Raw genomic sequence first — 25,202 nt, 5'->3', positions numbered from 1 at the left:
CACATTACAGCTTCTTGACAGGCATTATTAGAATGTAATAATATTAAAATAGTAAACAACCCACACTTAGCTGATCAGATTATGGGAAAGGAACCAAGGTTCACATGCATGCCTGCACCAACAAATGGTGCGGGTAAGGATTATTGCTACTTTGAACATGAACAGAAATGAGAAGGATTATTTCAGCTGTAACAATCTCCTACCCAGGTGTCATTCTCACTATCCTATATTTTTGATAGAAAACTGAGACCAAAGTACACCCACCATTAGTAATTTCTCAAAATATAGAGCTGTTTCATAACGACATCTGAACATAAAGACTGAATGCTGCAACCAACATCATGATAGGTTTGTGAAACATCCAGCCTGTCTGTGATACACATTTCTGATTTGGGGGCTAAATTCTACCTGTCAAGAGTTATGAACAATTATGGCCTGATACACATTTTCATTTAAGAGAAAAAAAAATAAAATCTTTAGCTTGAGAATCCCATAAAATAAATTTTGAAAGCATAAAACTTAATTTGGCCATGCTTTGTTTTGAGGTCTACTGTCAAACTAGGATATATTGGATGCTTCTTTCTGGCAAGAAAATATATTTATTTAAAAAAAAAAAACAATGACCTGTTATAACCAATTATTGTTATCTAATACAAACCATCATTCTTTAGGGCATGAGCCAACCAAGTCACTTTGAATAGGAATAAATGTTCACTATTGAGTTTCTGGTTCCTTCCTCTGGTCTCTTTCCTTTGGTCTCTAATGACAAAACTGACAGCCTAAAAACATTTTTCAGACACTTGCAAAATGAATGAATCCACCTTGTCTGCCAGCTGTGGGAAAACATGGAATAATTGAGAACTCTGCTAATCATGTGTGCGACAATGAACTGCTTTACACACATACAGCTCTTACACATACGCATAGGCTGCTCTCCATGATTTTCCACTGAGAAAACAGATATTGAAAAGATCCACAGTTCTCACAGCCTAACATTTATAGTTACCAGGCAAACATATAAACATGAAAATGAAAAAGATTACATATTAACCAAATTCAAAATGAAAAAAGAGTAGTGTTTGATTTTAAAACCAACCTCCGTATTCTGGTGTTACTTTTGCTTTGAATAGAGAAATATAAAAATAATTTGCCCTATTTTCAGCTTGCCCTAATCTGTCACTCTACAGGATTATTCAAAGAACACTATATTGAGTGGTTGCCTTGAAAATCATACTTATCCAAGTGTAAATTTTCTACCTTATGTTCTAATATTTAAGGACTTCCTATATCCCCAAGAATGTTTCCAGGAAATTTGGTGCTTTCAAGCTAAAACAGACTCCAGAAAGAACAAAGAAATCAAGACAGGCTGGAGAAATATAATAACAACAACAACAACAACAATTATTATTATTATTATTATTAATAATAATAATAATAATAATAAAAGGAAATAAAAAACAGTTCCTTGTACGTTTGATCTCTATAATTGTTGACAGTATGTTTGATCTCTATAATTGTTGACAGTGGAAATGGGATGGTAACTCAACGTTTACTTTAGCACATAATTATAAAGCTTACTTTATAGTTCTGTTAATCAATCCCTTGTAAAACAGAGCTCATCTTCTATAGTCAGGTACTTGGCCACCAACATAAATTTCTTAATTTCCAGCAGAGTTAGGCTATTAAGGACAGAAGATACAACACATTTGTATCTGCAGACACATGCTGTATCACTCATGGAACAACTTTTATTCATGCCTCTCTGAATTCACCAAATGTTTCTTGCACTTAAATGTACTGTTAACAGCTAATGAATGCTCATTCAGCTAAACGAACACCCAGAATCCTCAGCCAGCACAGAATGAAAGTCAAATGAAAGACTGAAGCTCTGCCTGAATAAGTAATGCTGAAAGTTTGTGAATAGAGAAAGACAATTGATGAAACCACTGAGAAATGAAGAGCAACAGCAACTCTGGGCAGAGGATGCAGTGTAGGCATGCTCATACAGTGCAATTTAGCACCACGAAGAAGCACCAAAGCTCTGAACAAGCTCCAAAGCAAAACAAACAAACAAACAACAACAACAACGACAACAACAACAACCACAAAAACTATTGCATTAGGACTGTGCTGAATCCAGACTAATTACCCTCACCATTCAACCCATTCAACAGAGCCTTGGGAGAGCATTGAGCCACAAGGTGGGCCCTTGTAGCATGCTGTGCAGGCCGTGGCTCCATATAGACGTGCTTACACAGAGCTGTCTCAGGAATGTGTTACAGGAGGCAGCCCACAGCCCTCTACTGCAGTACAGGAGAGCTTCAATAAATCATTCTGTTGATGTCACTTTTCAGCCCTGAAGGTACAGCACAAAGAAGATACAGGATGATATCCCACAGAGAGAAAATCTGGCCTTGCTAAAGAGAAAGGTGGACTACCCACTGACTTGAGGAGGGCCAGAGTTTCCCTTTCATTGTAGTGAATCCCAAACTGTCCATGTAAGCATCAGCTGCTTTTACAGTCATAAGACTTTACTGCTGGCTGCATTTTTTTTCCTTAATGTGTATGGATCATTTTAGCTGCATCTGAAGTGCTCTAACCCTCGGGGTCGAAAGGCAGTCACATTCATTTCATTCTTGCAATATTTCAAGGCTGCTTTTCAGACAGGAAAGAAAAGGAAAGTTATTCTTCAGATGAGGAGAGTGTAAATATTGCCCTGGCTGATATATAGCTGGGTCAGTTCAAGCTGGTATCTGGTATACTTTGAAAAAGTATCAGAGTCAAATGGCAGTGCTCCTTATTGTACTCTGAATATCTATCAACAAAGTATAAACTGTATGAATACTATTTTATTTTATCTCAATTACATATTTATATATACTACCAGCACTGATGGACAGAACCAGGACTTTGTATTTCCTCTCATTTTAAAGTATTGCTTTTTCTCATATTTATGGAATAGTTAAAAGTCCAAAAGTCAGCATTACTTCATTTTCTTCTCATTGGTTGAATTATTAGACATTTGCATGCTTCAACTGCCAAAGTATATTAAGCTCTCTCAGTCTATCCCCTTTCTCTTTCTCATCAGTAATTTTTTTGTGTAAGCTCTTTCATCAGTCTTCCCTTGAGTCATAAATTTTAATCTTTTCTGTATTTTAAAATTGCAGTGAAATGGCCAGTCCTTCTATGTGTACTGCTTAGCTCCAGTTTCTTCTAACTCCTTCCCTGATGCCAGAGGTCTTCCAACTTCACATTTTATCTTTAACAAATAATTATTCCCAAAGTATTTAATATTCTTGCACAAAGATAAAAACTACACTGTTTACTTTCTTTGTAAACTCATATGGTAGGGAAAAATCAACTTTACCTTTCTGATATAAACTTTTCTGATAACACAAAAAATGGTCGTTGAGGTGAGGGTGACGGTGCTAAGAGTCAAAGTGATGATAAATAAAAGCATAGAAGATTGAAATATTATTTAATTTGGTTAACTTGTGTTCTTAAAACTGAATAGTGTGAAGGACAAGTTTATCAGAGACTGCTATGGCTTAAGAATCCTGTTTATGAAGTAAAAATAATAAACACAGAGACACACAGAATCTGACTTTCCACATACATTACCCAGATGTGCATTCTGTTATTTCTTTTGCCGGAAGTCAGCTGTCAATAGCATCACTGTCTGCACCTTCTGTCTTGTGTGCCTCAGGTGTGAGCTGTTCTCTAGCAGGCTGCAAGATAACCAAAGAGTGAGAGGCCCACAGCCACTGATAGGCAGGCATGTAGGTACACTATATGTCCATTACTGAACAGAGGATGTACTTCGGAAGCCAGTTCCAACAGAATACTTTCTTTAAGAAAAAGGACAGTAATAATTATAATAATTAATATCAATAATCATCATAATCAGCATTCAGAAACTTATGGTGTTTATAACAGCCATATTGTGATTGAAAATTCAGGGTTTCTTGTTACCCTTTAGCGTGATCACATGTATGACAGATATGTTCACTTGAGACTTATGGATACAATCAGAAAAATAAACATCTGATTAAAAATGGAAATTTGCCAAGGTGGATTCAAAACAAGATTTGGATGACATTTTCCAAATGTCAAATATTTTCTACATTGGAAAATGCAGTCAGGTGCTTCTTTTCTTTCTTTCTTTCTTTATTTTTAACAGGAGTGGGAGTGTCTAATTTCTCAATTTGCCCCAGCCAAAAAAAAAAAAAAAGTAAAAGTTTTTTAAGAATATTTTTGGCATCTATGAATCAGAACTTTCCAGTTTCTTTTTGTTTAAAAATAGAGTTTTTGTAGAAATTGATCTGCATTTAATCAATATAAATTAATGAATGCCATTAAAACTTTCAAAAATAATTTAGTCAAAAAATAGATTTTTTTCAATGTTTTAATTTGTCTAGTGACCTTAAGAATTAAAACTTCTTGAAATAAACTGAGGTCAAATGCCAATAAAACTAACTTTTTGCACTCAGAAAATTCACTTTATGTTTGTTTACTTTCTGCCTTGCTAGCACAATTGCAGAACACAAGGGCAAAAGCTCTTACAGTGCTACATCTAAAAGGGTTATCAAGTACATTAATTTGACTAACATCTCTCTGGATACTTATTGTTTACTTACAGAATTTAATTATTATTATTTCTCATATGCTTATAAATTTAACAGGTATTCTTTCAAAGCAAAATTGGTCCATAGTTGTTATAAAATTGGCAGGACAATGCATTCTTTTTACAAATTTCCACAATCCATTTTGCTGTCTACCATGCTTTGAAAAGCTTTTGATTCATGGGGAATATTTCATACAATAAATGTTAACAGAATGGATATGAAATGATCCCAACCAGTCAAAAATACCCGATGACTGCATATTACAAAGAAGATGCATATGTAACGCTGTACAGAATGGCAAACCTATAATCTATAAACTGATCTTATCATCTAAAATGCAAGTCCACAATCCATTTCAACATTATGCTTCGGTAAACTGCCAACAGCTGATTTTAATATTGATAGCCTACTTATGTTCTTATTTGCTAAACAATAAATATACAGACCACTTTTTTACTTTCTGACAAAGAAACCAACACATGCATATGAAAAACCTATTCATTTAACCTCTATATTCATCTGTCACTTTCCTTTCATCTACACAGAAATAATTCATTTCACTGTGGAATCACTTATTATATGATATTCTAGAAATGTTATTTGTTTCTTTTGTTTCTGCAGTCTAGCTTTTGGAAATATATCTCTATCTGAAACATCATTCTTACCTCATCAACACCCTGCACTGCCCATCCAGCTGGCCTCCTTGAAATACGTTGCAGTACTGTAACAAGAGATGAACAAAACAAGAATGAAAGAGAGAGAGTTAGAAAAATGATCTATGCTCATGCAGTATCCAAGTCAGGTCCATGTCTAGAGTTTTTAGTTTATCAGAGATGGGGAATGTCTCATATATGAGGACCATTCCAAGTTAAGCTTAGTCCATTCATAATGGCTGGCTATACTGTAGTACTACCCAGAGAGCACATTCTTAAAAGCATACTAAATCCTTTTCATTAAATTCCCAGGGCATAATATAGATTTTGGTTTAATAAATCCAATGGCATGTGCTAGATTCGTGATAAAGCAACCTTTTGCATTGCATCAAAGCATACAACAGTTAATAGGCTGTTTTAATGAGACAAATAACTTCAGGTAATAAGGTTGTTAAAGAAATTCATTGAAAAATGTGTCTTGCTTATCAGGCAGGCATGAATCATCCCACCATGGGTTCCCCTTGTGTTCAGACAATGCATTTAAGAAGCATGAGTTCACTCTCTCTAATCTTGTCTACTCTAAAATACTGTAGATGGTCATCACAATGTTGTAAGTGTACCCATGAAATACTGCAACTGGAATTCTCTCCATCATTGAGAGCACAGAAACAGCATCCAAAAACATTTATATAATTTCCTAATGATATAACATTATTATTACTATGATTTACTTCACAGATTTCCCCCAGGCAGGCCAGAGCAAAGAAGTGCAGAGGAGCATCACAAGCAATAGTCCTCAAGCAAGAAAAGAATAAGTGATGTGCTCCAAACAGCCACCTCTTTCAAATCCCAGTTTCAATTATAAGATTACCCTACCTCTTTTTCTGTAGGTCTGGATAATGTTGATGCAGAAAGATCACTTCTGGAATGGAAAAGCAACACCAAATCCTGGCATACCGTCTGTGGCCATTGAGCCATCTATTGAAGCTGCTATAATTTTGGAGCATTTCAGCAGTGCACATTTATGTTTGAGAAACCAGTGTCGATTACTTAAATCATTTTAAGAATTCCTTTTTATAGATAAAAGGGAATGCAAGAAGTTCAGGTCAGATTTGATGAATTTAAGTTCTGGTTGAACGCTTGGCCTATATTTTTAGTTCAACAGATTTACCCTTCATCTTGTCTGAAGGTTTCATAGTATTGTCAGTGCCACACATGTGACATCTGTGAGTCAGATCACTTGAAATAATGAAAAAAGCTTTAATATCAGGAGGATTTTTTTCAGAAAAACTGCTTACAAATACTAATGGTAGCTTGTAAACCTGTAGGATGGCCATAGGTCATGTTTTTCAGCTTTTTTTCCTGCAACCACAAGAGACAGAAAAATGTACTTTTTATGTGTAAAGGTGACCTTCCTACCCACTCCTATGAATCTGCAGCTGCAGCTCTAAGAGAAATATCAAATACAGAATATTCTGTATAAAAATTAAAAAATAATCAATACAAAACAAGTATGATTTTTTTATGTTGATATCAACCACATTTATGAGGACACTATGGGTTATCTATTTTACCAAAGTTTTTTCATTATGTAGCACCTGGAAACAAACTGAGATGAGTTTCCATTGTATTATGGAATAATATAAGAGCTCAGAAGCAATTAAAAGAGTTTCAAAAGGAGTCTGTTTCTTGTTTTCAATCAGTGGCTGACAATACTCCAAACTGAAGTTCTGCTACCACCTTGGGATTGTTTTCTACTTTTTCCTTGCAGGGATCTGTAACCAAAGTGAATCTACATTTAATTAATGTCACACTGAAATCCTTGTTATGGATAAAAGGGAACACCACACAAGCATTCAAAATCTATTGCTAGCCCAGATAGTGTTTTAACAGTTTAATGATCCACACTGTCTAATTAACACATAAAAGCTTAATTAATACTACAGAAAGAAAAAAAAAATAATTGTGCAGTGGTTCCCTAGGTTCTTTACCACCAGAGGTATTCCTAGGGCTCATTCACTGCCCCCTGCCCAGCTGTTAAACCAAGCTGCAGCCAGCTCGGACCAAGGCACTGACAAGTGGTGAGACCCTGCACTGCCAGGTTAGGGCAGAGTGTGTTAACTTCTCCTGGTAATGGCAAAAAAATCACACTTACTGGGCAAGCACAACTAAATTTATGCTTTAAATTTATGCTCTATTTAGTCTTCTTATCTTTTTTTTTTTTTATTATTATTATTTTAATTGGACTTGAGCTTTCTAAACAAACACAACCCCAGTAAAGTAAGTTCATCATATAAATTTCTAGTACTTGCAGCAGAATGGAAGGACTGAACCATCTATAGAACAGGACAGAAAATAGAACAAAATTAATCTCATTATGATATTTCAAGTTTGAAATACAACGTATATTGCAGAAAACAACAAACCCATGATCTTGTATTGCTGATGTTGATCAGCACCAGCAGCCAGAAGAAAGATTATGCAGTCCATCTTCCCTCCAGAAGGCAGGGCCACTTACATCATGATGTAACCTAGCCCTAAATGTTTCCAGTGAGGGAAGTTCCATTATACCCTTGACTGTCCCCTACCAACTGCTTCATTCTCTTGCTGTAACTCTTGCAGATAACTGCACTCTGCCCAAGCTGGCTTTGAGTCAAACCCTCCAAGACTGAGACAAAATGCTCAGCAACTTTCCAGTGTCTTTCAATGGTTTTGTTGAATATTTATTAGAATATGAAATAGTGCTTCCATTCCAGTTTTCCATGTGCTACATGGAAAAGTGGAGCTAAACATATCCACTGACTGTGAACTATCTGAGATCTACAAATGAAGATGCTAATTTAATGAAGATGCTAATTTAATCATTTACTATTATTTCTCAGCTGTAGATATATGAATTAAAATATATTTTTTAGATCTATTGAACATACTCTGATAAAAGATATACTAAACCAAGTTCCTTTTCTCACCATGGTGAGTGAACATAAGACAAATTAGAGCAAAAGTGCCACCTAGTGACAAAACCCTTGAAACGTTTTAGAATACATCATTTCTCTTTTTCCCTGAAATTTTAGCTGAACATGCTGTGAAGAAAACAAGCTTGCTCAGAGCCATACTAATCTTTCTGTAGATATGCAGGATACCTTTACTGGAAAGAGGTATACATCCTCTTTCTTTATTTAATTTCTTTTTCATATTTATAGTTGTTTCAGTTGCTCCCACCATCCCATTCTGCCCATCTTAAAGTTTTGTCCTCTCTGAAATCCAAAGTTTTGGCCTATATAAATTCATCCGATATGCACTTTGTACCACATTGATTCACTGTTCACTACATTTCTCACAAAAAGATAGTTCAGAAAAGTAGCTGAATTCCATTGTCGGCCACAGCTTTATGGCTTCAAGACATCTGCCAAAACAGACAGATCCTAGAAAGTCCAGAAGAGAGAAGCAGCTGTAAGCTGACACATGTTAGTCTTTCTGCTTCTACTCCCTCTCTCTGTCCTCCATGGGAAGCCACTGCACCTCACCATCTCAAGATCATTTCTGCACATTAGTGCAGCACTAATTAAGCATTAATTAAGCACATTTCTGCACTATTAATCTTCTGCACATTAATCTTTAAGTCCTGAGGTATGGCCATGAGGAGCAGAAAGGGATGTCTAGGTGCTCCACCATGTTTTCTGTTTCAGGTTCCCAGTATGAACACATTTGGGTTGGTCTTTCATCATCTTGCGTTGATTCTTATTTTGCTTGTTAATTTCTCAAGAATAGTTCCTGCTCTTTTCTAGAATACTGTGAAAATTAAAAAACGGTAAGAAGATACAAAACAAGTTTTACATCTTCACTGCACAACTCTTACTAAACAACTCATTATACCATACAATACTTCTCAGTAACTATAATATATATGTAAATATATTTAATACATCTATAAATATCTGTAACAATTTACAATACAAAAATCACAGGAAAAATTAATAATTTACTACTCCAGAAAATGCTTGACTAGGAATAGTCAATATTTCATGTCTGCTATTATTGTTCAAAGAGCAAAATTGATGTTGCCCTCTATTTGACATGGAAAAGCATTTTAATATATTATAATGCAAATATTTCACAAATTATATGATCTAACAACAATTTTCCAAAGAAAACTCCATACACACTGGAAATTAGGCAGGGATTAAGAATCCACATTTTAGTTTAACTGAGTGAGTTTTCCTACTATAGAGACTGCTGCCATGAATTACATTCATTCTTTCTGGTTCCTTAGTTTTCAGCATCTGAGATGCATTTTTCAGCACAGCCAAATAATCCTTTTTCACAAAATAAATAAAGCTTATACTAAAAGTTTGTAACAAATTATTCTCTTTTGCCCTTCTGTGGAAGCACAGATCTTGTTGGTCTCTGTACATCTTCACCATTAAGAATTTTTAATTTCTCTGTGCAGAAGCCATGAGAGGCATCATGTCTTCTTCCTAGAAACTAGCTCAGGTCACTTCCAAGACGTGTTTCAGTCTCAGACATAAGGCAAAGCAAAGGCAAAGCAACAGCAATGACTGAAAACACAATGCAACACCAATTTAATGGGAAACAGTTTTGTCTGGTTTACAATCTTATTAAAATGACTACAAAGAAGGCTATTACAAGCTGAAGAGTCCACTTTAGCAGCCTGCCTTATTTTACGATGAACAAATTGCCCTCCAGACTATCTCTACTTGTATAAAGTGTTTCATGTGTGCCTGAATGAGACTATGAATTTCTAAAATGAGGGACCTTATTTTTACAGTCTCAGGGCAGACTAATGCTGCCATTCAGCACATCATCAGTGGTGCTTGCCCCTTGCAAGATTTCTGCCAATCTGTTGTGAGATTATGATCTGCATTGATTTTCACTATAACTAAATAGCTGAATATAAGACTCTGCAAGAGATACTCACCACTAATCTAAATAACAACTAAAGTAACTAAAGTGCATAAACAGGGGCAGATTTAAAGTAGAAGGCCAATTTTTTCTTTAATGAGACTGAGAGAGGTTCTGTGGTTTTTTTTTTTGTTTGTTTGTTTGTTTTTTTCCCTAAGGTCGGAGATGAGAAGGGGAGAAGGGAGATGAAATAAAGGTGATGAACTGCCTCTTATTTATGGCAAGCTACCTATTGGTATCAGAAAGCCTAAGCAAGATAGCACTTATTAACACTGATACATTTCTATGAGTATAAAGTTCTCATTTAATTACATATTACACTGGTGAATAAATGCAGAAAGGTCACATGTTACCTTATGAAGTTCCTCTTAAATGAAGTCATAAGGACTACATATGGCTATCACAAACTCACTCATTCTCCACATAAAACCTGTCCCTGTTACTTACTTTTAGCTATCAGGAATTTGCTGTGGATGAACAGAAAACTGATGCAAAATTTTATCGAAGAATATCTGCTCTAGATTAAAATATATCACAGTAAGATATTTTATCTGGTCAAAAGCTAGCCATGAAGTATACCTGCTGTCACTGAGACCCCTTATCCCTTCCACAGGAAGAGCTAAGTTTCCTTTGGCAATTTGCTGTCACGAGGTCCATCTCTAAGAAACAAAATATGGAGCTCCAGAGCACTGCAGAGCACAGCTAGTGCTATTCCTCTTCATTACTCCAATGGCTGGAAAATCTCACAGCAGAAAACAAACAAACAAAACAAAATGAAAGAAAAGAAAAAAAATAAACAAAACAAAGCAAAAAAAAAAAAAGCAAACTTACAGACTTGCATTTTGTGCACATTTGGAAAAGAAGCTGTTGACAACATCATTATAAGAATGCATTAAAGGTTATCAGTTTGACATTGCATGTACTCTAGCAAAAACAAATTTAGCTCAATGAGCTAAGATGAGGATTTCAGAGGGTCTCCCGATGGATCTTTAATTGAGAGTTTCAGTCTCTGTTTGCACACTGAAGCATTTCCTTTGTTTCTTCAGCAGATCTTTTCTAGCAGCTTTCACTGCTTCCCCATGAGGACAGAACCACACTTGAATGCCAGAAATGTGGTTTTTTGTTTGTTTGTTTTGGCTGCATTTATGCTTTCAATTCTTTTCCTACTCATTCCCAGTCCCTTATTTAAGTCTCTGAGTTTTTGACAACATGTCTGAGGATTGCTGACCTTTCAAACCAGGCTTGGATTAAACAGAGCATGAAGACGGTTTTAGCCCCCACCTTTATCTCCCATTCTACCTCTGTATGTTGACGAATGCCTTCTCTCTCCCCCTTGATCTGTTTCTCCTATTGCATGCCAGACTTTGTCTTTTGGCCCCCTGAATACCTACAGCCAGCATGGGGGCTCCAAAAGCAGGAGGCCTCCAGCACTGTGCACCACTGATTATTCAAGACCAAGTCCCTGGGAGTCCACTACGAGGAGAAGGGAAGGCAACACTCTTCTTTCCTTAGATGTGCCTGCAGCACCACCATTCCCTCTAGCCTCTTGTTATATCTAGATTGTTTTCATCCCTGCTTTGAATGCGTGTTTTAAAAATGAACAACAACAAAAAAAGCCCAACACCTTCTGAATACAGCTGTGGCACTGCATGTCCCAGGAACCACTCTGGCCGCAGGGGCTCATTGTACAGTTAGGTACAATTTTTTGTACCTGTTTTCATTTTTGTTCAGTGTTAGTTGCAAATAAAACATCAAAAAATGAAATGAAACTCATTTACAGCAGCTTGATGACTATTTTTCTATTAATTTAACATTCTGAATTTCATAACATCATTTATTCCTAAAGACTCTGCTGCTGTTGACCTCCACAACACACTCACTGTGGTTGTGCGGCAATCATGAATAGAGATTTACAATATATTTTCAGCAATTAAGGTAATGTATATGATTAGAAAGCAAGGTCATGAAGTTCACCAAAGACAAAAGCAAAAGACAAATGTACCTTTCTTTATGATCCAGTGTGAAATACTGCTTCTTACAATTAAAAAATAATAATAATAATTTTTTGACTGCTGTTCCTCATATTAGTGTTAATTTGGGCCATGAAACATATTTGTTACTTGACTAAAAATAAGAAAAAAAAAAAAAAGGAGAGAAAAAGGAGAAAAAGAAACAGGAGAGAGCTGTCTTGATGTTTTTAAGGTGAAACAAAGAAAATTATTCTGTTACTAAGGGAGTTTCTTCAGTTATCACTGAACCTTTTGACTAGTAATGCCAGGTCAGATTTTCCTTGCCTTTTAATAATTTATCTTAATCAACTTTAATGTAAGTTATTTTTGCATAAGAGCAGAAGTTCCTGCCATCACTGAATTAAACTGTAAAACCCTGGCCTCACTGAACAAGTCCCACAGAATATTATGTGCTATCAAGGACAAAAGAAATTAATGGTTCAGGTCTATTCTTTTTTTTCAGCCAAATCAATGACCAAAATTTTTTTTTTACTACTGTTTTTTATTTAGTAACTGTAAAGTTCCTTTATTCTTGCTTTTCTACTTCTTTAATCAAGTCTTTTATGTTTCAAGCTAACAGGAAACACCATTTAAAAAACGTTAGTACACGTCATCACGTTGGTCCTGGAGTTGTTATTCCATGACATCACTTCGAGCCAGTAGATTACACTCACACTATGTAGTTTTTTCTAGAATCCAGTCTAAATAGTCAACAACTTTTGTATAGACACCCGGTTGCCTGGGACGAGCACACCCTTCACCCCAGCTGGTGATGCCCACGAGATACCACACCTCCTCATGCTTGCATGACAGTGGTCCTCCCGAGTCTCCCTGTGTCACAGGAGAAAAAGACAAGAGTACACAAGGTACAGCTCTCATCAGTACTTCTCTCTCAAAGAAAGCCTTGATAAAAATCAGTATCATTCAGTGTTAACACCAGCATAACTGCCTAGAGTTCAATTACTTTCACTTATAGCTGCTTCAGAGAGTGTTGACGTTTTTCTGTTTATCTAGTAAAATTACTTCTAAATATGTTCCAATCATTGCAAATTATTTCCACTTTCCTTTAAGGTTCAAAACTGTTGCGGTTTTGTTTGTTTGTTTGTTTTTGATTTATCTACATTCACTGATTTAACACCCAACAAAGACTACATCAACAAATGAGAAAAATAGTAAATTTGCCAATGCTTTTTCTTATAACTTTGTTTTTGGTATGTAAATCTCAGTTCTGTACGTGTTATCTTGTTTGACTGATTCTGTCCTCCCTGGGATAAAACATATTTGTTTTCTTTTCCTATTTCAAATTGATCTTTCTGAACACTGGATTCTTTAGTATAGCTGTTATGAACTGTTGGGACAACAAGCATGTTATTTTCTTATAACATCACCTCCGTGTTCTGTTATGCTGTATCAGATAAAGAAAGATTAATTGTCATTAAGGAAGAATTACTTCCCAGCTCAAGAATTATTATTCCTGAATACTCAATACTGATAATAACAACAGTGCATAAATATAGAACACAACTGTTAAATGCTTAAATTGAAAATATACCCTACTAGTCAGACAAAATTTATTTTTATCATAATTAACTCAAAATATTTAAGTTAATAGAATTGCATGAGTTTACTCTCAAGCAGAGAATTTGGCTCACTGACCTCACACTGCTGTGACATTTTCAATTCTTATAATGAACAGACCAGTCTGTTCAAGCTGTCTTTAGCCTTCCATTCCTCTTTTCCAGCACCCTCCTTTCTGGATTATTATGGATAGTGGATGCTTTAAAATAAGCTTCATATCAAGAAATAAAAACATCACATAGGAAATCTATGTTACTGGAGAAATGTTTTGAAATATTATACTTGCTCTCTATGGATTTCCCACATTTTAAAGGAATACTGTTTTGTTCCCTAATTGGACGAGAGTGAGAATTTGTACTTTATTCTCTCCTTTATTTGCTCTTCACCATTATTATTTTTCAAGGAAAAGTGATATAATTCTTAGAAAACTAATGAATTTTGCCTCAATACTTAACTTGAAACACAAAGTGGGAAGTTAACTTTGTTCCCTTTGTAGGAGACACTAGAGAAGGAGTGCTCTTTGTAGGAGACACTAGAGAAGGAGTGCTTTCTCTATATATACATGTACACTCAGAGTTTTTTTATCTGGAGCCACATAAAGTCTATCCCTGAGGATTTCGATGTCACATAAGAAGCATTCTCCACGTAACTTGATTATCAGTGCTTTCAGCAAGCGAAAGTGATATGTTAAACAGCTCTATTTATAAATATATTTTTGTTATGAAAATTAAACATGTTATTATGGTATTCAATTATATACTTGAACATATGTTTGGAATACATGACTATATATGACTTCTTTCCATTACCTTGCAAGCATCCCTTCCACCTTCATCATAGCCAGCACAGATCACATTGTCATCTATTCTGCGCTTCCGGTATCTTGCCTGGCATTCCTCTTTTGACATTAGGGGAACAGTAACTTTCTGAAGAATATCTTCTACAGGACCTATGCAATAGGTGGCATGATCAGACAAGTGTCCAGTTCTAGCAAAGTAAAAGTTAAAATTAAACTCTAGAAATCTCCATACAGTGACATTGCAAAGTCAGAGGTCAATTGTTTTTAGTGTGCAATTAGGCAGTCATGATGATGTTTTCCCTTTTTTTGTGTGTGTGTTAGTAAACAATGTTGACTGTCTGTTTTTGTTTTTGGAATGTTTTTAAAACACCATGTTACCTGAGTATGACTTACGACCAGGAAAGGCTCAAAAGTCTTGTGTGATTTGCTGTGAATCCCTGTATCTTTTTCAGAACTTTGAGTCTTGGAGCCTGTATTCCTATTAAAGACATTGCTTTGTACTATTGATAATTATTTCTTAGTAATGTATAACAATCGGGTTGCAATACAATAAGATTGTAATACCTCCCAATTTCCAAATCTGTGCTGCTCCATATCCTAGGAGTCTACAGGATGAAGGAATTTCCATGTAGAGCAAATAAAAGTATTTGAGAGCAGCCTTTTTTTACAAATTAACAGAAGAAATTAGCCCAGACAATATCTGCCAATTTTTTTTTACAATTTCACATTGAAATCTAACACTCAAACAGGAAGGCGTGGAAAAGAGGGAACTCAGTTTAAGTAGGTTTATCTATATATGTAATAACAGACTTTGATAACTAACAGCTATTTGGCCAACCTCCAGGTAAGGTCAGAGTATTCAACCATATCTACTATCAAATACTATCAAAACACAAAGGTCATTGTCATTGTCCATAAACAACCTTCAGAATCATAAAAGTAACATACTTCTATCTCTGATTGTTGAAGTGAAGTCATACGAATAAAGTCACATCAAATACAAGCATGAGTTATGTGCAGACTGTTATTCAAGATCCCACAGTTCACCATTAAATCTATTATCTATATCTCAGTATGTGAATTATCTATATTATTATTTTATACTATTATCTCTATCTCACCTCATAACTTGAAGTATCTTTGTAAGCATAAAAGGTGATGCAAAACTAGCTAACTTGCAGTGCTCATCTATCTACCACAGGAAAGCCTGAGAACACAATGTAGAGAATCAAACTATAGGAGTAGTTATATTCATGTTCGTTGACTCTGATGACTGTTATGGATTCATATAAACAAAGCCGTGAGCAAATGCATGTTCTTTGTGTAGCTTGTGATCACAATTCCTGGTTTCAAGACTCAAGAGCGTATTTTGGGAGGTGTGGTTTTGTTTGTTTGTTTGTTTAAACACAATGAATTTTTCAAATAAAAGAGCACACTTTAAATATTTATCTGTACCTCTTTCCTTTCTGTAACCCCATCCAATTACCCAACAGTCAGTATAAAGCATGTTAGCTTCCTCTTTCGATGGCAGGCAAATAGGTAGTTGAAGATCTAAAATATAATTTAAAATATTAGTTTGGCTAGTAGAGACAGCTACAATATTAAGGTTTTATAGGTATCTACATAGCCTATGAAGATAACCTACATGTTATGCTTTGTACCTTATAGTAGATATCTCCCCAGTCATGTGAATAAAAGCCACACATTTTCTTTTCAACTCCAACAGAATGAAACCCAGTAATTGCATATTAAGGGAAACAATCCCAGTTTTCATGAACTGCCACACCAAAACCAGCCTATATCATCCTGCACATTTTCAGAATACCTCTGAAATACTCTACATACCAGTAAAATTCATAGGCTTGTCAAGTTTCAGTAAAGCAATGTCATATCCAGTCTGTGCATATGTATACTGAGGGTGAATAATAATCTCTTCCACTTTGAAGAAAGGTGTATCTTCTTTTATTTCTGATTGTTTTAAAATACCAGCATAAACACGCCAAATGTTGGGATTCTGACGACTAAGGAAAAAAGGCAAACAGTCAGTCTGTGGCACAAAGATTTACACTTATTCAGAGTTTGTGTGCAGGTGCCAACATCCTCTGTCCCTCCCAAGTATAAAGTGAACAGCACTGAGGTCACTTTTCCCGTTTGAATTTTCACACTCTCTAACCTAAAAAAGAGGTTTGTCTTCCACTTCCATTCCTTCCACTTCTCATTGCTTTTGTTCCACTTTCTAGTTATATTTTCATCCCAACATCAGTCTCCCCTCTCTTTTATGTTCGGAATCTCAGTGTCCTGATTCTTTTTCACACTCCTTCCCCTTTTGCTTTCTTTCATTTTCTCTTTTCTTCTCCTCTTATTATTTTTACCTTCAAGGGCCTAATGCAAGCCCTGAAGAAGAAAATGAGATTCTTTCCATTCATTCCAGTACAACAGCTTTTGTAGTAACCAAAATAGAATTGTAAATACAAATTCAAGTAGAGTCTAGTCAGACACTGCAATGAATGTAAATAGAGATTAGAAAATGTAATACCATAGACCCATATGAAAAGTTCCAGTTAATCTTTATGACTTCAACTTTACTTTGAGTACATTTAAGGGATATTTCATTGTGATATTCTCTCATTAAGGCAACATAAAAATTTTGGTACATGCTTTGAAGAAAATGAAAAACCTGTCTTAAATGAATTTTTCAAAATTTTTGAAGATTTCATGTATTTATTCTTAAATATCAGTTGGCTTTAATAGTTTCTAATGAACACAGTCCATATTTTTAATTTTAAAATGTAACTTTTCCCCTTGCCTTTTGTAGTACTCGTAGCTTCTACAACATTCGATAGCAGGTAGAGAATGATATTCTACATACAGGGTTTTTCAGAGTCTTTAGGCCACTTAACCACTTTTATAAGGTTTTTCACCGGAAGCCAAATGTTGGCAACATTACTCTCTTATCTGAAGCATTTTATCTGTTACCTGTGCCTTTTTTCCCATCGCACAGAATCAATATACAGCCAGCCTTACAACTTTCACTCTGTAAATGACAGGACAACCTGCTTTACAGGTGGTGAACATCTAACAAGGGAAACAGTGATTAAATCAGCTCTTCACAACACAAGTGGTTTCATGACCCAAATGTGATGGCAATTTTGTGGTCACGAACAACACATACTATATGTGTCTGTGCAAATTAGCCTTTATCCTCTAAGTATTCAATGCTCTAAATATTTTCCTTACAGGTGAAATCTCTACTAAAATCAGAGTGTTGATTAACTGATTGATAAAAATAGAAAAGAGAAAATTAACCAAAACCAGCACAATTAGTATTTGGATGCTTCAGAGAAAGGTAGCACTTGTACTAGAAGCAACATAAGTGGACCCCTAGAGGTTAACGTGTGTCCTGGTCTTTGCTGAGCACCCTGCTGCTGAAGGTATCAGATTGGTACTATTCCCTATGTGCCACAGAGAAATCTCTGAGATAATTATTTCAAGTATGTGAAATGGAATACTTAACAGCAGATTTTCCTTGGTGATATGATATTACAGTAAGAAAAAGTTTATAAAGCATGAAAATGTCTATGCTACTGTAGGTATCTGGTGTCTGTTTAGAACTCCATCTCCTAGATGCATTAAAACAATTTAGCAATAGTAGCACAATACTATGTTATGAAGGGTGAAGTGTGGTGTACCAATTATGTTAAGAATATGAATTGTTTACCTTAAAAGTTCATATTTTGGTTACATCAAAATACTTTATTCTATTCTAGTCATTTTTGTCATACAGATTTATTTTTCTGAAAGGTGGATCTCAATTTATCTCACATTCTGGATGAAATTTTCATTTTCAAATTTACATTTAGGACTCACCTCATGAAACAGTGAGCAGCTGTAAGAATCCACTGGTTACTGATGATAGAGCCCCCACAGTGATGTCTCCGACGAAACAATTTCACATGCAAGCTTACTTGCCACGGCCATTCACCAGGGGAAGCGTCTGTCCCTCCAACTATCCTAATAGTTCTTGCAGAATGCTGCATGCATACTACAGAAATAATTGGAAACTGTCCTTAAGGATAATTTTCACTTGCCCATGAAGATGAGACTATTGCTGACCTGCGAATAGGGACTGATCTGCGAAGGTGATACATAAGACATTCTAATCCCTTTACAATTTTTGATCATAAAGTCCAATTTAACCAAGTTCACAATGCCACTGTCTGTGTTTACAGTGTGCAGGCTGGGCATAATTAACTTTTTTCAGAACGCTCTTTAACTTCATGAGGTGTCTCATTAACGTTTCAATTCAACCAATTTTCAGAAAGAAAAATAAAATATGGAGGCTTAGGCTTTCTGCACAAAAATCAGTTAAACAATGTCTCTCTTAAATGAGAGCTTTACTTACCAGTACTGGCCTTTTTTTTACATAATCTTAGTGAGTATCCAGAGATCCTTCCTGGCCCATGTTGTATTTCCACTGGAGATCCATGTGAGGACATTCTTAGATGACACTCGCACTTTCTGACAATAAATTAATGCAAAGATTCAGTTTGTACTTCTTGCACAGAACACACACATTATATCCCTTCCCTAAGTTTGTGGAAGGATTCTTTCAGAAATCTTTAAACATTTTTTTAAATGTATCTTACCTTTCCTCATTGCATGAATCTTTGAGGGGAAAGTAGGTAAAAAATTGGCAGCGGATCATGTCTGTGCAAACCTGCTGACAGGCTTTGTGTCCTTTTGTATAAGTGACATTGAGTTCATCTCCCAGAAAATTCATATGCACATAAGTGCGAGAATTGCAGGCTGTAAAAATGAGTGTGTTCCAAGCATCAGTAGGTCTATTAATTTCATTAATTCAAAATTCATACTCTTAATGCAATTTATTATTTACCAGGGAAGTATCTTCTGCAATTTAGGAGACCAAAGCCCGATATTGCATTTTCTCGTAACGTAAGTGCCTCTGGTGTTCCACTTGTTGAGGTCATCAGAAGGCAAAGATTTCTGAAATGAAAAAAAAAAATTAAAATAACTGAATCTGTTCTCACATCCTAAAATTGATATTTTAGGTTGAGGTAAGGGATGGTTCTTTCTTAAATGTGCTTTCCACCTCTGATTTCTGTTGACTGTAGTTTTTTAATTCCTCTCACTACTGGATACGAAAGTAGGAATTTCAATCTGTAAAAAGAAACACTTTCAAAACTGTTAATTTCATCCATCATCTTTTCAAGTAAATGACTTAATACTGAAAAACCAGATGCCTCTTTACAATTTCGTAAAACTCAGCTTTAAGTCATTAAAGCAATCCCAGATATGCAGCTATAGTACAAGATCCCCGGTCACACTGGAGAACAGATGAAATGCTGACAGGAAACTATAAATGTGTGAATACAACACATAAAAAAGCTGTGTTTTACTGAAAGTAACCCCTTAACAAGAATTTCCATAAATACAATAAAATGTTGGTTATAAAAGGGTGAGGGTTGTTGTTTTTTTCATGGTTTTGTTCTTGTTTTTTTGTTGTTGTGGTGGTGGTTGTTTTTAATATTTACTTAGAGAATTAAAAGTTCTCATATTCACCTTTGGGATGCTATTTGCCATTCCTTGGTGAAAAATGTAAAGAACAGGCAGTTTGGAAAATAAGTACAAATAGTCTGGCAGACGGAGGTATCGGGAGTAAAAAAACTTGTAACATTCATTCCTGAAAATTCTTGATGTTCAAAAAGGTCCATTTTACAATCTGTACAAAAGAAGAACAGAGTATCAAAATTCCAATGATTTTCTGTCATCAGAATATTAAGGTTTACAGATCATTCATTTGTATTTTTATTCACAGTTTCCCTCCTTTGTGACTGATAAAATGAAAAGAAGTGAAAAAGAAAAAAAAAAAAAAAACAGTAAAAGCGAGAGGCAGATCTTAATGTGACTCCTGATCTTTGATAAGTTTAAAAAAAAAAAATTTACATAAAAAATACAGGACATTAATTACACAATAGAAACACACAAAACAACAACAACAACACAAAAAAAAGGGAGTAGAAAATAAGGGTTAATAAATTCTGATAATTAGTAGGTAAGACCCCCTGTTAAAAACTAAATAGAGTTCAGGAGAGCAAATAACTTTTTGAAGAAATGATATTCAAAGTAGAAATATGGATTTTAGGGACACAAACCCATGAACCTTCAATGGCCTCAAAGAAGGCATTTTGCAAAAAGCAGAATGTAAGACAAATTACTATGGACAAGTAATAGCATGAGTGCATAAGGACAAAATCAGAAAGGCAAAGGCACAAGATGAAAGGCCAAGCAGCAAGGAACAAATTCTCAAAAGAAAAATATTTATTCAGTTCCAAACAATTAGCATTAGGAAAGGAGCTGGGGTTCTGCTCAGGGAAGAAGTAAAGTTAATGACAGAAGACACAAGAAAAGCTTAAGAACTGCCTCTCTCTTCATGGAAACAAACTGCAGTTAGATGGTCAACAACATTAGCATTACTGAACAGAGGGAAGAGGACATGGTAGAACAGGAAATAGAGAAATCCCACAATAATGATGATTTCAGTGTTCTTAGAATCTGATTGAAGGAATCTCAAAGTTTCTTGGTAGAATTTAGTTTTTGGTATTCACAGAGGATAGCTGTGATTCCCAACGCTTTGAAAAGGGAAGTACAGCATCTGTATTTAAAATGATGAAGCTGGAACATAAACAATGTAGGATTAGTCAGCCTAAATAGTAATGAAAAGGTAGAACAAATATTCAAGTAAATCCATTTCAGATATTTACAACACAAGACAGAAGATGACACTGAAATTTACAAATATATTTGACAAACCTCTATCTGAACAGGTAGAATTGATCTGTCTTGGATTAGGACAAATGACCTCTTTAGATGACCTTGTTATCCAACAGTACTGTCTAGGCTTCTATGATCTCATGATTTATTTCTTCTCTCTCCCTTCCTCTTGCCTTTCTTGCAAGACAGAAAAAGCAAGAAAAGACAGGTAGAAACGAGGCTGAACTTCACATGCATTCAGAAATTCTAATTTCATTTATGATAGATCATTAATGTCATGTCACTACTGTCATAAACCATAAATATTCTTGATGAAGTCTCAAGTGTCTGTTGACTTTATCTTAATATCATATTGTTTGTCCATATGCTACAGTCCTCTGATTCTTCTCAAAGTCTATCAGCAGGACCCTCCAGAGTACTGTGATTTTTCTCCTAACAATGAATCTATCTCCCTAGTTTCTCTTAATGGAGCAATTTGTAAAATAATCTTCCTTCCATCCTTTCTTAGAGAGAGAGAGAGAATAGCCAAATTTTCTTCTCTTTACAAACCTTTTTCTTCCTTTTATATTCTTCACACTTCATTTTTCTGTAAGTGCACTCATTCTTAAGATCTGAATCAACTACTTTTTCAATAATTTCCAAAGATTATTCCTCCAGTAGGACTGAAAGAGTCTGAATAAAACATGTTGATATAGAAAGAAAGATTCAGCAAGTCTAGGAAATACAAAAAGTGATTTGTATGGGAAAACTACATTAACTGTGAACTAAAATAAGGCTACATGGAAGTATAATGTCATCATTGTTCAGAAGGGAAAATACCAGACAGTAGGATAAGGTGGAGGTAGAATTAAAACGAACAAAATGAACCAAAGATGTTTTGATTAAGAATAAGAAGATATAATTCATACAGTCTGATCTTGTACTCCTAAGAGTTTTGCCTGAGTAATGATTACAAGAAGTAGCACAAACAGTGCTTTTATCAAAACCACCTGCAGAACACAGTGTTCCTTCATATTAGGCAGTTGTATGAGAAAACTGCAAGTCTTCAGTAGAAAATTCTAAGCACATATATGGTATACCAACAGAATTTAGAAGGATTTATATTCCTCTTGTTCTTGACTTTGATGGGATTTTATCTTTCATTTTTGTATCTATGATGCAAAGATAAAATGCAGTTTCATCAGGCTAATCTAGTGAAAGAATTCTTCAATCTCCAAAGCAGACAACTGTTTTTGCAATGCATAATAATAAAATGGAAAAAAAATAATTATTTAAAAACTCTTTTGTGCCTGAGAGTACTAACTGTAACTCCAAGAATAAGTTAATATTGTAATTCTTTTATGAAATGAAACGTTGATCATGTCAGAGATAGACTGCACCTCATTATCCATAACACTTGAATCTAAACTGAATCAATAGAGATTTTTAGTTACCTATTTCAGAAAGCTGACATGGCTTTAAGGAGAATCCAGACACAACCTCATCAAGCACCCTTATGCTGGTTGGAGTTCCTAACCTGGTATGTTTCAAGAAGCATTTTTCACTGAGTGATAAAGAATAAAGAAAGAAGTAAGACAACAGATCATCTTCCTTAGTCTACATCAATCTTCTGGTTCCATAATTCCTACCATGGGCCAGAGCAACCTCCAGTATCCATAAAAACCTTCAAATGAGGAACAGATCCAACTGAACAATGTTTAACTTGTAAAACTGAGCAGGCTAACAGCTCAAAAATAGTCCAAGTACAAATGAATGTCTCTGGTTGCACTGATGATGCTATTTTCAGTAAGCAGTAAGCAGAGCAAGATTTAACTGAGTAATAATGCTGCACGCCTACTAATATAGTTCGCATTTGAATATCTCCAGGGATTTACTTTTTTTCAGTGCTATGATAATCAAGTTTGTCTTTCTCATCAATGGACAGATGAAAGCTAACTTACTGCAGATATTTTCCTACCTGTAAGTTTGATTAAACATTACAAGGATTAGCAGTCAAAGAAAAAAAATATATTTCCTTGAATAAATTCACCCTAGATTGCTCTGATATTGTTGTTGACATTTTGTTGACTAAAGCACAGCACTGGCCAAGAAAAGGGATCAAACCTGTATTTACCGAAAGCTTGCATTGTGAAATATTTTTGAGGCATATGTAAAAAAATGACAGTGGTCATCATTGGTGCATCTTTTTTGACACTGTTGATAGCTCTCAGCCACAGTAACATCATAATTTTCCCCTTCCATGTCCAGACCTATGTGGACATCTGGGCTGCAAGCTGTGGAAAAAGAAAGAGACAAAGTTCTGAAAGCATTCTTCTACTCTCTCTCTTTTTTTCTTTTTTTTTTTTTCCAAACTGCCCAAAAGATAACAGTTCATATGGCAAAGACCTTGTAATCCTAATGTCACTTCCTGTGCTCACTTCAGCTACATCACACTTCATATATGCTTCTAGTAACAAAATCAGAAGTGTAGGCATAACAGAGCACCACATGGCAGAGGAAAAACTGACAGACTTTGACACCGCCTCTACCTACACCAAGATCCTGATGAAGTTAATCATGCAAGAACTCAGGATTAATACTAAAACACATACTTTTCTATTTCCAAATTTATATGGCAGTTCAAAACTTCAAATATATCCTCATAAGCAACAGCCATCTCCCATTTGAGCCAAAAGATTCAATTTACACTAATTTTGACCATGGAGTTTGACATAGCTTTTGCCCCCACAGGATGCAGGTTTCACCGCTGGGTCAGTAGGGTCTTTTCACAGAACACATGAGTAAGGCATATCCTAGTGGGGTTTTTAAACAGGATGGGGCACGAAAGGGCTTTTAAAAGTCCTGAATGCTCTGAAAGGCACGTTCCAGTCAGAAGCAAACACAACTGATCTATCAATAAGCTGCAATGGCGAACTTGCATCAAGTAGGACCCATTTAGCTCTTTAAATTAATCTTTACGACTGGAGGTATCAGTCATATATCTGCCTCTAGGAAATGAAACCATGACAGCAGGAGCTCCCGCTCCCCCTTTCTGTGGAGCCTTAGCAGTGCATAGCTGAAAACAGTGGAAGATTTTTAAGTCATGTATGAAAGAGATAAAGCAAAAGACATAGCAGTCACTGCTTGGTTGCTTCCTAACTCAGTTCCTGTTTTCAAAATGCTAAATTTCTAACCTATCTGCTACATGATAAAATTCATACATGTGAATAGCTATATCTTACCACTAATTTTGATGTTACATTGTTTTAAAGAATGTCCAGAAACAGCTCCTTCCATATCCGCTTTTGGCAACATTTCAGTATCACTGTCTTTTAAGTAGCAGGAAAACCTGTGTTTTAAAATGCAGCAATTCACAGTTTTGCAGTATAACACAGTCCTTCCTAAAAGTTTCTCAGGTGAAATGCAGGTTGATCATTGTTCCTCAACATGAAAATGAAGACAATAAATGCAATTTAGAGAAAGACAGGGTAGAACTGCAGCTGCTCTGTTGGCACTGTCATGCTTGGTGGCAGATGAAAATATGTGGTATATATGGAAGCTCCAAAAGGTCTCCTACAAGCAAGAAGCACAGTCCTGTTCCACCACTTGTAACTGGGTTACGAGGAAAGAAACACACTGGGCACAGAGAGGGAAGGCAGCCTCATCTCAGGATATTGACACTAAATCAAGAGAAAAATATTCTAAAGAGAATGGATGGGGGAGAGGGGTACAATAGAGGGGATCACTGGAGACATAAAATTGGTCATATTGTCCCTCAGCAATAAATAAGTGGCACAGAGGAAGGAGTGCACTGCTGGTGCTATTTCCTTGGAAGGATTGGTAT

The 25,202-nt window shown here is 35.5% G+C and overlaps 1 protein-coding gene across 6 annotated transcripts in view; it reads right to left on the bottom strand.

Moving 5' to 3' along the window:
• Positions 1–25,202, bottom strand: part of LOC106035178 (cytochrome P450 4V2-like) — a 168,791-nt gene that overhangs the window by 119,598 nt on the left and 23,991 nt on the right. Inside the window, exons 14-27 of one of the 6 annotated variants that reach the window (XM_066996261.1) lie at positions 24,601–24,707; positions 23,493–23,652; positions 22,813–22,922; positions 20,168–20,327; positions 19,482–19,591; positions 19,234–19,393; positions 18,990–19,105; positions 18,455–18,629; positions 16,433–16,608; positions 16,043–16,138; positions 14,598–14,737; positions 10,781–13,041; positions 5,291–5,346; positions 3,617–3,728 (exon numbers count right to left, since the gene is read on the bottom strand). In XM_066996261.1, coding sequence (XP_066852362.1) covers positions 12,886–13,041; positions 14,598–14,737; positions 16,043–16,138; positions 16,433–16,608; positions 18,455–18,629; positions 18,990–19,105; positions 19,234–19,393; positions 19,482–19,591; positions 20,168–20,327; positions 22,813–22,922; positions 23,493–23,652; positions 24,601–24,707 — 1,666 coding nt within the window. In that variant the 3' untranslated portion in view covers positions 3,617–3,728; positions 5,291–5,346; positions 10,781–12,885. Of the gene's footprint in view, positions 1–3,616; positions 3,729–5,290; positions 13,042–14,597; positions 14,776–16,042; positions 16,139–16,432; positions 16,609–18,454; positions 18,630–18,989; positions 19,106–19,233; positions 19,394–19,481; positions 19,592–20,167; positions 20,328–22,812; positions 22,923–23,492; positions 23,653–24,600; positions 24,708–25,202 lie in introns of those variants that run through there. The other 5 variants (XM_013179835.3, XM_048078333.2, XM_066996262.1 and 2 more) reach the window with 5 other exon arrangements.

The sequence above is a fragment of the Anser cygnoides genome, chromosome 4, assembly GCF_040182565.1.
Source record: "Anser cygnoides isolate HZ-2024a breed goose chromosome 4, Taihu_goose_T2T_genome, whole genome shotgun sequence".
In the NCBI taxonomy this organism is placed as follows: domain Eukaryota; kingdom Metazoa; phylum Chordata; class Aves; order Anseriformes; family Anatidae; genus Anser; species Anser cygnoides.
This window is presented reverse-complemented; position numbering and strand designations above follow the sequence as displayed.